Source organism: Camelus dromedarius, chromosome 4, assembly GCF_036321535.1.
Source record: "Camelus dromedarius isolate mCamDro1 chromosome 4, mCamDro1.pat, whole genome shotgun sequence".
Lineage (NCBI taxonomy): Eukaryota > Metazoa > Chordata > Mammalia > Artiodactyla > Camelidae > Camelus > Camelus dromedarius.
The window spans coordinates 44,371,805-44,385,525 of NC_087439.1; the positions used below are offsets into that span (position 1 = coordinate 44,371,805).

The following is a 13,721-nucleotide window of genomic DNA, read 5'->3' on the forward strand; positions in this document are numbered from 1 at the left end:
TCTGCCATCCACAGTGGTTGGCTTCTGTCCAAATGACCACAGCATGACTGCTGTGCATTCAGGGAAGAAAAAAGGGTGAAGGAAAATGGGCTTTCTCCAAGCCAGGTGTTATTCCAGAAGGAACAGTCCCATGGCCTCCTCTAGCTGCAGAGGAGTCTAAGAAGGTAAATATTTTACTTTCCAAACTCTATAACAGAGACAAGCAAAAGAAAAGGAGGTAGGATTGGGTGTCAAGTGAGGCAACCAACAACTTCTTATGTATGTAAAAATGAATGCAACTTACAGCTGAATTCCTCCTCTGCAGCCTACTAAATGGTTTCACAATAACATACAAAAACACTTTCTAAATTATAAAACGTTTTGTGAATGTTATCATGGAGTGTATTTAAATGAAAAATTGAATTTTGAACTTCTAAAGAACTTTATGCAAACATTGCTCATCTCTTACTTTGATTCCACACTTGATATCAGAAATAGATACTCTCAACCAATAAGATAGCACTATTTTCTTTCCTGTAATCATTCTTAATAATCGTAGACACTCATTCTGGGTCACCTTAGGTGAACACTTCCCCTTCAATCTCCAGCTATTCTTTTGTTCTCACATTTATCTCTTTGTGTCTGGGAGGAGGAGCTGTACCTGAATTAGAGAAAGGAAGGAATTGCCAACTCACTGGTTGGCTATGTATTCATCTTCGTTTTTCTACTGCACATTTTTGTCTTAGTGCTGATTTATTGTGTTGAGTAGCTGCATCCAGACAGCTATATGCCAATCACTTGTACACCGATTACTCATCATTCTGAGCCTTAGGATACCATACAACTCACTAATGAGCACATTATAATGCTGGCCAGTGTTAATCATATGATAATCACGTGCACTGCCTTATTTACAGTCTATTCATTTAAATTAATTGGGCATTTAATTGAACACAATGTGAAAGAAATTGGAATTGGTTTTCGAAGTTTGTTTAAGTTAATTTCACCTACCATCTTTTATAGGCAAGTGAGAGTATTCATTTGATCTGGAAATTTATAGCAAATACAAACAGATATGATGTTATTTTACAGTGGTACACATGCATATGTAAATTTACCTCAAAATGTGTTTAGAAACAGCAACCAAATTTGCAGTTTTTAAAATCTCCACTAATATTCTTACGTAATCTGATTGCAAAGAGATTCTGCATGTATAAGAGATACTAACAAATCCAACTCTTAGTTGGAAATATGAGGTGGGATCCTAAACCAACCTGATAAAACTATTCTGATATTTTCTTAGTATAGGAAACTTACATTTAATTCATGAATAAACATGTGGTGAACTATACCTAATTACGATCCTATGTATTTTCCTCTTTCAGATCATAGCATCAAAATATTACAGGGTCTACATTTTTAAATGAGTGCATGATTGCCAAAAATTGTATGCACCACTAAATTCAGTGTCTTTTCATTGAAATAATTTTCTAAGAGCACAGGTAGAGTAGATCCAGAATAACCATGGACAAAAAAAAAAACAAACATACACAAAAAATCTAGATGCCAATTTTTCTTCTTTTTTTTCTCAAATAGCAGCATTTCTGGTTTATGGGCAACTGCTTCCATGCAGTTTTAAGATGCACCAAATGACTGAGGGGTTCTCTCAAAACAAGCTGGAAAATGTGCTGCTCCAGCAACATGGATGGACCTGGAGATTGTCATTCTAAGTAAATTGAGCCAGAAATAAAAAGAAAAATACCACACGATACCACTCATATGTGGAATCTAAAAAAAAGACAAATGAACTTATTTATAAAACAGAAATAGACTCATAGACATAGAAAACAAACTTATGGTTACCAGGGAGGGAAGAGGGTGAGAAGGGATTAATTGGGAGTTCAAGATTTGCAGATACTAACTAATATATATAAAATAGATAAACAACAACATATAATACTATAGAGCACAGGGAACTCTATTCAATATCTTGTAGTAACCTATAATGAAAAAGAATGTGAAAACTAACATCCGTATGTATATGTATGACTGAACTGTTATTCTGTTCACCAGAAATTGACACAACATTGTAAACTGACTATACTTCAATTTAAAAAAGTGCTGCTCCAATTATTTTTAAGAATTGTTCATAAAAAATCATAAATCATTCTTATAAATTAATTGGAACAAAACTTGTTTTGGAAAGAGGACCTTAGGGGAATTAGACAATATGGCAATTTTTGAAAGTTTTACTGTATTTAACACTGAACAATCTTGGTTCTTTCTCTTTAGACTATAAATTCAAACTGGTAAATCAAATAAATAAAACAACGTAAAGAATTGTAGCCACTCTGATAAGGGCCAACATGATTCTATCTGTAACTTCTGACATCGTAATGTCGGATTCTACCAAAATCTCCCTTTAGGTCAAATGGGCATCATAATCTTTGCCTAAACCAGTTTTGCAAACTTTCTAAATATAATGTAAGAGCTTGTTTCAAGGGAAAAGCTGGACTCATGTTTTGTAAGACTAGAATCATGGAGGAACAACTGAGGCTCAGACCAGGATATCCATGCACCTGGATGTTCTAATCCTGTCTGTTTGATACAGTAGCTGTAGTCACATGTAGCTACCGAGAACCTGACATGTGGCTAATCTGAACTGTGATGTATGCTAAGTGTAAATACACATCAGTTTTAAATATTTAATATGCTAAATTTAAAATATCTCAATTTTTTATATTGATTACATGCTGTGGTGATATTTTGGATATATTGGGTTAAATAAAATATATTATTAACGTTAATGTCACCTTTTACTTTCTTCTTTCTTTAATGTGACTAGAAAATTTTAAATTACCTATGTGGCTAGCATTAGTAGTTCATGTTATTTTTTGATTGCTCTACCAAATGGGAAGAATGGATATTTACTACTTTTATTGTCTTGGGGCTGACAAATTAAAGCTACTTTTGTGAATTTAAAAACACTATTCAATCAAGATGTATTATCACTGTATACCTGGTACTGAGTAAGGTACTGGGAATATTAAGATGAACTAGACCCAGTCCCTGCCTTCCAGGACCACAGGCGTTTAGTAGGTGCAGGGAGCTCTGGTCACACAGAGGATGAATGACTGGAAATAAAGGCTACCGAAATTTTGGTAGAAATCCTTCCAGATATCTCTTATACATACAAATATGTACAAACACAGACACATACACACATGGCAGGTGTGTAGCTAGATGATATATAGAGATGGATAGATGGCATCATACTGTCCATGATGATCTGAAACTCACTTTTTCTACACAATGTATGATGGACATCCTTTCACAAAAACAATATAGTCAGTATCATCACTTTATGACACTTTTTCATTGTAAAAACCATTATATATATGTGCCCAAACTAATTTTGCCTTTTCTATGTTCTCTTATTCATGGACTTTCAAATTGTTTCCACATTACTATGAACAGTACAGGAAGAGACAACTGTGCTCACTTTTGTGATTAGAAATTTAGAATAAACTATGAGGAATCCTGGACAATCTATTTCTGGACTCTCTTCTGTTCCAGTGATGTGTCTGTCAAATCCAATTTGAGTATCTATTGTTGCAATTATCGTAGCTCTTTGCTGTGTTTTTCCACCTTTTCTCTTGCCTTAACTTTTTTTTTTTAAATTGAAGTATAGTCAGTTTAAAATGTTAATTTCTGGTGTACAGCATGTTTCAGTCATACATATACATATACATATATATATTCCTTTTCACATCCTTTTTCGTTATAGGTTATTGCAAGATATTGAATATAGTTCCCTGTGCTATACAGAAGAAACTTACCTATTTTATACATACTAGTTAGTATTTGCAAATCTTGAACTCCCAATTTATCCCCTCCTACCTCCTTTCCCCTGCCCAGTAACCATAAGTTTGTTTTCCATGACTGTGAGTCTGTTTCTGTTTCATAAGTTCTTTTTTTTTTTTTTTGATGTGTGTAGATTCCACATATAAGTGATGTTATTCAGTATTTTTCTTTCTCTTTCTGGCTGACTTCACTTAGAATGACTATCTCCAGGACCATTCATGTTGCTGCAAAGGAACCAGTTCTCTTACACCCATGTCCTATCTCTACAACCTTTCCCACGTATTTTTCTCTTCCATTCCATAACCTGTCTCTAATTTTGGTTTAGATCAGTATTTAGCATTTACATTGATATGACTTTGTAAATAACATTCTTGGGTGAGTCATGCAGTGTAACATGTATTTCTTCTCATGTACAATTTTTCTTTTCCCTTAGAGCTAACAGCTAACACTCTCCCTTCTCTCTCTCTCTCTCTCTCTCTGTCTTCTATATACTCATTGCTAATATACACTCAAACTCTACAGGGAGGATATCAGGTTGTTAGCAGCATCACGCTTTTCAGGGAGGCACCCCTCTTGGAACCCTATTTTGTTGTTTCAGTCTGGGCTGGCTGCTGGCTGTGACTACAACATACCTGTAATCCTGGGATTTCCCTTCCTAATCCTGGAGATACCCATCACCCGTTCTTGAGTTAGAGCACTTGTTTCCTAGGTCTTGTATCTTCCTCTGTTTACTCTATTTTGGGGAAATCTTCCTTCTGGGGCTTCCTGAGAAAAGATGTACGGGTAGTAAAAATTTTGAAACTTTACATGACTGAGAATTTCTTTAGGCTTCTCTCTTTTTAAGTTCATTTATATCATTTTTAAAGACTGTACACATAAGCTGTATCATATGATATTTGTCAGTCTCTGTCTGACTTCACTTAGTATGACCATCTCTAGGTCCACCCACGTTGCTACAAATGGCATTTTATTCTTTTCTGTGATTGAGTAATATTCCATTATGTATAAAACATCTTCTTTATCCATTCATCTGTCGATGGACATTTAGGTCGCTTCCATGTCTTGGCTATTCTAAATTGTGCTGCTATGAACATTGGGGTGCATATATCTTTTCAAATTAGAGTTTTCTCTGGATATATGCCCAGGGGTTGGATAGCTGGATTATAAGATATAGACTTCTCATTCTTGAGAATAATTTCCTACACATAAAATTACAGGATGGAAATAATTTTCCCTCAGAATTTTGAAGGCAAATCTTTATATCTTCTGACTTTTAGTGTCATTGTCAAGAGGTCCTATGTCACTATGCTTCTTTATCATGTGTAACATGCTCCCCCTACCTTGGAAAATTTTAGTATCTTCTTTCTGCCAGTTTTCCCAAATTTCATAATAGTGTGCCCAGGTAGGATTTTGGTTATTATATTTGACATCAGGTGAACTCATTGGAAATTTATATCCTTCAATTATAGGACATATTCTTGGACTATTTAATAATTTCTCCCCTCAGTTTTCTCTTAACTATCTTTCTGGAATTGATGTTAGCTAATTATTACACCTCCTGGATTGTTCCTCTAAATTTTTTTTTCTATTTTTCATCTCTGTCTTTTTGTTCTACCCTCAGGGAAATTTCTCCAACTTTATCTTCTAATCCTTCTATCTTTTTTTTCTTCTGTAAACTTTTATTAACTGTGGTTATGGGAAGAGCTTGATCATAGCAGAATGCAACATGAAAACATTAGAAATTACAGAAAGACTTGAGATAAGTGTCAGACACAACAGATTAAGCAAGTCTCTCCATCAACTGAGAAACAATAATGTAAAATCACAGAGACAAATCTTTGTGAGTAATACAGGATGCAAGGTAAAAATAAAGACATTGGAACTCCCTGGTGTTGTAAAATAAACTTGCAACTTTATTTTTGAATTTCTGAAGTTGTGATTCTTTCCCTTGTCACTGAGCCTCAACACTCAATTGTTTTCCCAAATCAAGTCCTCTTCAGTCAACATTATCCCTATTGTCAATAACTTTCAAATATCTTACTTGAAAAATAATCCTTAATTGTCCAGTTTTCTCACCCCACACATTCTATTCCAGGAAGCAGGCAGCCTCCCAGCACAGAGATTATGTTCTTCCTCTTTGAAATGCAAACTTAAACAAATGGATTTTGGTCTTCTTTCTTCAATATGGTCGGATGAGTACGTGCTTAATTGCTTCTCACAGGCATCTTTATTCTGCAACTTTCTTGTCACTGCCATTTGTCATAACTTAACTAGAATGCTGTCCTCCACCCTCTCCCTCCCTGACTTGGCAACCATCAATTCTTCTGACCTAACTAGTTAACTTGCTAAACCACCTGTATGGTTATACCAGGAAACACTGGACCTGAGACACAAACTATATACACAATACACAGACACAAACTCAATACACAGCAGCTCAGGCTTATTTGTAGGCAGAATTTCATTTGTTGGCCATAGAAAGAGAACACTTAAAAATTGAGAGGGCTTGGAAAGGAGATGGACTAGGGAGATATCTTGATGGCAGGACCACTTAAAAGGAACTTTCAGTCCCGCTACTGAATTTTTTATTTCTGTTGTCAAGAGCTCTTTTTGTAGGGTGTTTTTTCTTTCAGTATGTTCATTTTTATGGCGTCTGGTTTCTTTTTAAATTGGATGGGAATATCTTCTCATCTCACCGAGCAAATGTATTAGCATTCTTTGAATGTTTTCCTAATTTTTGTGTTGGCTCTGTTACCTCTCATATTCCTTTTCCTCTGTGTTCTATTGTTGTCGTTTTGCTTTTTATGTTGAACTATTTTCACAGTGTCTGGTGATCCTTGGCAGTCAGCTCCTAGGTAAGAATGAGGTACTGAAAAGCCAATGGCAGCTCTGAGTGAGTGGGTGCATGTTGTTGGCAGGTGGGCTTCACAGTAGGGTGATCTGGCTAGGGAGTTTCTTTGGCGGATACCTAGCATTGGGCTCACAGATCTCTTTCTTCGGATTGGCCAGTTTTCCCAGAGAGTAATCCTTCAATCTCCTGCTAGAGAAGGAGGGAGCTGGAATTTCTCTGTTCACCTTTAGCTTTACATACAATCCCCATCTCTTGTATGTTAGCTGCCCCTACAACTGTAACTTGGGTCAGTTCCCCAGAGAGGGAATAGCCAGTCTTCTGCTGGGACTGTGAAAGCGTGGCCATCGGATTGGGAAAGGGTGGCCCTCCTACTACAAGAGGGGAGTATGCACTTTTGTTTCTATACAGGATTTCAACCCCATTTTCTGCCCTCCCTGCTCTCCACCAGAAGGATCCAGTGTCTTTACACCTGAGTCTTTCTGGGGTCTGTGGCACAAAACAGATTTTCCTAGGCTTCCCCTTCTAACCCTTTCCTCTTCTAACCCATTATCAGTTGTCCATTTGCTTCCTGGCTTCAAAAGTTATGTTGCTGTCATTATTTTGTCTTCTTTATTTTTGTAACTTTATGTCTTCTATAACTCTTTTAATGTCATTTAATGGTGTTTTAAGGGAGTAAGGATAAAGTGAACATCAGCGTATTTCTGGCGTCTTTGTATAACACCATGTGAAGCTACAACAAGATAAAATCCACTGTTATTTGGAGAAACAAAGGACAGCAATCAATGTGGAGGGGCGTGTAGAGGACAAGGCTGGGGGTACAGCCCCCTGCTCCAGTCACACTGGCAGATTCTAGGGTAATAAATGGTGACTTCACCATCCATGTACCACACCTTGAATCTATAAATCAACACCCCTACCTGGGAAGCCCCTGCTAAAACCTGCCTTTTTCTGCCTCTCTCAGCCTGAGAGTGTCTAGAGTATTGAAGTCCTCCTTTCCTCATTCTCATCCTTAGAGATGAATGAATCTTCTTTCACATAAAGAAAATTTTAGTCAAGAAACCCAGGTGGTCCTCAGGCCTTCTATTCTTCTCCAGATGACCTTGATCCAGCAGCTGGGGGTACAGCTCAGTGGTAGAGCATTTGACTGCATATGACCTTGATCCAGCTCAGAAAACATTCACTGAGTGCCAATTCTAGATCAGGCTCTGTGTACACTGAGGGTTCAAAATGCAAAAGATGGTCCTTTGACCCTGAGGAATTCAAGTCTCATTTAGTCCATGCCTTCCTGCTAATTCCCACCTGGTAATTGGGACCGGCTCCTCCTGAGTGAAGAAAACACTGGGTGATGGCTGAGCAGCTGCATGACACTGGATTTTCACTGACATTGAAAATTTGCTGTCATTTGCTATAGACAAACATTTAAAACTGAATTATTTTTGAACGTCATTACAAATTAGCTCACATACCAATGTATGACAGCGTCTGTAAAAGTAAAATATCATTACTTCTCCTTAAAGGAAAAAAAAAAAAGCATGACACTCCTGTAATTGGTGCATCATCTGTGCATGAAGCTGTCAAGTCAGGTCAACTGATGGGGGCTCCTGTGGTGACTAGTTTGTAGTAGGCTCCCTTCTGGGCCATCAGTTCCTCATGGGTCCCCTTTTCAATCACTCTCCCCTGCGACATGACAACAATGATATCTGAGTTCCGGATGGTGGACAAACGATGGGCAATGACAATGCAGGTCCGACCTTCTCTGGCTTTGTCCAGGGCGACCTGCACCGTCTGCAAAAAGATGGGAAGTTGATGCAAAGACACATGCTTGTTTCCTGGCTCATCATCACAAGAGTTCTGTTTCATACCACCTGAGTGGCATCATTATATTCAGGGGTTAAAGCCAAAGACTGGACGTGAGAGGATTAAATAAACATTTGCTGAATGCATCGCATCAAGGACCTCAACTGCTGTCCACAGGTTGAGAAACTTCAGTGAAGCAAGAATGAACCAAACTAGGAGATTACTGTGTAATTTTACAATACTTGATGGTCTAGATTGTGAAAATGAAACCAAGGAAACAACGAAAGGTAGCAGTTAAGTGGTCATTCCTGATAATGTTCTTCAGTGAGATATTTTAGCCCTCTCCAAAATGGAATCCTGATTCTTGAGGAGTTAATTGTAAACGGTAAATTCCTAATTGTGTTTTGCCCAATTGCATTTCCTGACATGCAAACCGCACATCAGATGCTGCCTCTTACTTTGTATTGTATGTATCCTACCTGCTGTGCCATGAATCTTTAGAACTATGAAATAGGAAATGCCTAACAGATGGCCTGGGTCGTTTTATTACTTAAGAAAGCTAATTTTTGAGGGTAAAAAAGTCACCTAGCCTAGAGAATCTTAAAAACAATCCTTATTTTAAAGTTAATCTTTTTATTATTATTATTTGAAGCAATCCTATTCTAAATCACTCTCTCTAGACTGTCTTTTGGTTTCCACAAAGTAGTAGCAATTTCTACTGTTAATGAATCAGAAAATTGAAAATACTGCCATTTTATAAGGACAAATATTACAGCAAAAGACTCACTCATAATGATCTAAGACTTTAGAAAATCAATACTTACCTTTTCACTTTCTGTGTCTAAGGCAGAAGTAGCTTCATCTAGTAGCAAGATTTTAGGATCTCGCACGATGGCTCGAGCGATAGCAATGCGTTGTTTCTCCCCTCGAGAGAGTTGAGACCCCTGGGACCCAACATTAGTTTCATATTTCTGGAAAAAGTAGGGTAAGTTTCAGAACCAGAAGCAGCCATTGCTCCTATGTTGTATGGAGCCCATATCAATGACCCTTCTGTGGATTTAAATAATTTGTTGTTTTTTGAGATTGGAAGTAATTTCTATAAAGGATGTCAAATCCATTTCAGAATATAAGAAAAATATGAGGTTTGTGACCCTTCATGTTGGGAAACAAGGGGACTTTGTATCTTTCTCTGTATTTCTTTTAGGTTGGTATTTTCTCTTTCTCCTTGTAGGGGATCCTCCCTGATTCAAGATTCCCTGATTTCCGAATTCCTGTCTGGAAGATCTTTCCAAGACAGAGTGACCTTAGGCATGCAAGGGCCTTTTGAGAGATCACCGGGTCTGTTTCCTCGGGGAGGAGGCATCATTCTGGAACACAAGCCTAGCTTTGAATCTCCACTCTTGCTGCTTATTAGCTCTGTGGTTATGAACAGATTATTTAAATTTCCGTGAGCTGCAAACTTACCTGAAAAACACAGATATTAATAACTAGTTCACATATTTATTGTTTTAGATGAAATTATGAAGGAACATCCCTAGCTGGATGCTATATAGAAAAATAGTTATGTTCTCCATGTCTCTAACAAACCATTGCAAATCAACAATACTTCGATTTTTTTTAAAAAGGGGAAAAAATAGTTACGTTCACAGATTATTTACTATGCATCAGGTGCTGTGCTAACTATGCTACCAAGACTATCATTTAATGTTCTTTTCTCCCTATTTTACAGATAGGTCAGAAAACTGTGCAAAGTCAAAGCAGCAAAAAAGCAGTGTGATGGTGAGATCTAAATCCAGGCGTCAGGTCAGGGATAGCTTGAGTGGCAGAATGGGCGCATGAGGTCCTGGGTTAAATCTCCAGTACCTCCATTAAAGTAAATAAATAAATTAAAAACCTAATTACCTACCCTCCTGAAAAATAAAAATTAAATTAAATCCAGGTGTGCCCAGCTTCCAAGCCTTTGCTCTTCATCACCAGTCTACCCTGTCTTCCACAGACTGCTTCCTACCCCTGCCATCTGGCCTCTGGACAAATGCTCAACCATGCCAAGTGAGACTTGCGACAATCTACTTCGCCCTTGTGGAGAAAAGTGCTCAGTGAAGGCTACTATGGAAAAGTCTCTATGAAGAAGAGGCAATAAACCAACTCTAAACTAGTGCCTCCCATGAAATGAGGAAGCACTCAACAAAGATTTGTGGAATCAAGGAATCGTCCAGGAGACACACAAGCTTTGCTTTTCCTTCGGGATAACGCAAATGGGAATTTCCACATGCCTGTGGATTAGGCTACACAAGGAGAACCAGGCCAAGAGCCTGACTAAGAATTAGGAGCCCTTGTAAAAAGAACACAGAAAAAGCCCAGAACAAAATTTATAAACATAATCACCTACAGAGACAACTGATTTCACAGTGGTACTTGAAAGGAGTGGAAAAGGTTAAAGGCAATATTTGGCTCCTAAAATTCAGTTTCCATGTCTTAGTTTTCTTTGTGATCAACCACCAAGAGAGATTCTTGGTGGACGGAAAAATGCAGAGGTGATGTTGCGCTGCGTTCAGACTTGGCTCTGGGAAAGTGACTCCAAGGCAGGTACAACTTACCCCTCAATGCACAGTAGTTGCTGCCTGAGTAACGAAATGATGGTGAGGACAGTAATGACAGCAGCAGCTTTCTTTGTGTGGCTATTAGGTGTATTCTTCCATTCTGAGTTATTTTTTGCATTTTGCAGATGACTGAGTGACAGAAAAGTAATTGTCCCAAGTTACAGAAGTAACTTTACACTAGGATAGAGTGGCAGAGCTTGGATTCAAATCAATGTCTGCTCCAAATCTCGGGACTTTTTCCCACTATGCTAAGCTGATGCTCAATGCAGGACTGCTTTATGCATAACAAGTTCTATAGCACCCTTTGCGTTGGATAATATTCTACTTTCCAGAACGAAAGAATATATCGATGAAGGACGTTTATTTTGCGTAAAATAAGAGACAATCCCAGGGCACCAGGAAGCAAGTAGTATTGCCTCTGACCTTCTCCTTGAGCCACAATCACAATACTTTTCGGTTGTCCTTCCTCTCTCCACCCCATCTCCCAAAGGGAACCACCCTGACCTGGCACCTACCTCTGGGAGTGACATGACAAAGTCGTGCAGCTGAGCCTGCTTTGCGGCCTCTATGACTTTCTCCAAAGGGACTTCTCTGGTGGTGTCCCCATATTTGATATTGTCCATTATGCTACAGGCAAACAACACTGGTTCCTGGGAAACAATTCCAATGTTTGAGCGGAGAAACTGGACGTTTACGTTTTTGCTGTCATGTCCATCTATCATCTGCCAACAGAGGTGACAACCAGGGCACTGAGTTTTAGAATTCCAGCAGAGGAAAGTTCGTATTCTAGAATTAGTTATGTTGGACATTTGCTTTGCTTAAGAGACAACAATCCCAAGACTCTTTGAAATAAATCATGTTGCCTCTGACCTCTGGAGGGCAGTGCCTGTCAGAAGTGGTGTCAAAGTTGTGATCAGATACAGTTTTGTTTGTTTGTTTCCCAAACTCTAGCTCTGCACATGGTAGAAACGAGAAAGGCACTCAGGACAGTACATAGATTATTTTTTTTCACTTATCCTTTGGTGCAGCATATTCTATACAAGAATGCAGATTTGCTCAATTTTGAGACTCCATGGGTTATGAAATAGGGGTTTCCTATGAAAAGTTATTGGACAATATAAGAATCCAATCTGTTTCCTTGATTTCACTGATACTAACTTCTGAATAATTAAGCTAGCAGACCCAAGAAAGAAAGGAGTACATTTATTTACCTAGTCAACCAACAAACATATATTGAATTACCTGCCACGAAGGTACCACGCTAGGCAGTCTCCTGCATGCTACATAAAGACAAAACTATCTCTGTTTTCTAGGAACTTACGGTCTATTTAGGCATTTAAGAATAGGAACTCAAATACCTACCATTTGAGCTCTTTCACTTAAAAGCTTGAGAAAAGTAAAGGTACCAAATGTCTAACATTTGGCCCCATGATTTCAGAAAAAGATTACATTAAATGGAGTGAACAGACTGTATTTTAGTTACTTTTTTGGCACTGTAAAAAGCAAACTATTAGAAAAAATATAAAGCATTCCTCAACAATCAACCCTTACTAATTTTCCTCTCCTCATTTTCCATAGTACTTATAGACTGCAGAGCATAATTTGGTACTGAATTAAACACTGGGAGTGTTTGCTATTTGTTGGATGTGGGACAGTATTGTAAGCTCCGTGGAGACAGAAGACATACTTCATGCTCCTTAGAACTTCCCACAGGGCCTAACGCAGTGCTGGGCACATCAAGAGGTATCCAATGAAATGTTATAAATGAATGCCTGCATTTGCTAGCTTTCTCAAGAGCAAAGAGGATTTTTAAAAATTGCATTAAAGGTAGTATTTTTCCTACTGACAAAAGTTTGTAGAAATGTTTCAAAATGATATATAACAAAATACATCACGTCTATGAAATGCAAGGAATCATACTGACTTCTTCATAGGCATTCCTTCTTACCTGTGACCAGAACATTCACTGAGCACGTTTAGAGAAATATACTTAATATGTATGTTAATGTTGAAGAAGTCAAACATGAAAGATTCGGGTCTCTGCATGTCATATAGTTCACAGTCTACCTGGGTGACAGACATGAAAGATCTGGCATTCAGGGAAACTGGAGCCTCTCTTTTGTAGAGATCAAACCCTTGGTGCAATGTACTTTCTAAGTCTGTCAATCACCAAATACTTTCAAACAAATTAAAATCTCTATACCTAAAATTAATAACAGAAGTGATTATAAACTGCAGATAATCAACTATTACTCCTTATTTTCATAATTTCCTGGATTCTACCCACTTCTGTCTGCTTGTTTCCTTCCTTTGCTTTATGCAAGAGAAACTTTCAAGTTTCTCTCAGCATTTCTCCTCATAATATTAATCTATCCTCATTACAATGAAGATTATACTATCCAGGGATATCAGAAAAGCCTTTTACAGAAGATTAGGGTTAAACAATCAAGTGTGGAGCAGAATAAAACATTTTCAGACCCACACCTCTGAATCATTTCTTAGAAAACTACTTGCAGATGCACTCCAACAAAATGAGAGGGGAAACTAAAGAAAGAGCAAGTTATGAGAACTAGGAAATAATAGATCTAATCCAGAAGATATTGCAGGAAATTCACAGGGTGACAATTGTT

General features: G+C 37.8%; 1 protein-coding gene across 2 annotated transcripts in view; it reads right to left on the reverse strand.

Annotated features, from left to right (window-relative positions):
- Positions 1 to 5,733: 5,733 nt before the first annotated feature.
- The window catches only part of ABCB11 (ATP binding cassette subfamily B member 11), a 73,116-nt gene continuing 65,128 nt past the window's right edge, over positions 5,734 to 13,721 (reverse strand). For both annotated transcript variants that reach the window (XM_010982480.3, XM_064484888.1), the window contains 3 exons: positions 11,607 to 11,813; positions 9,316 to 9,462; positions 5,734 to 8,479 (listed from right to left, as the gene is read on the reverse strand). In XM_010982480.3, the coding sequence (XP_010980782.2) occupies positions 8,279 to 8,479; positions 9,316 to 9,462; positions 11,607 to 11,813 (555 nt within the window). In that variant the 3' untranslated portion in view covers positions 5,734 to 8,278. The remainder of the gene's footprint in view (positions 8,480 to 9,315; positions 9,463 to 11,606; positions 11,814 to 13,721) is intronic.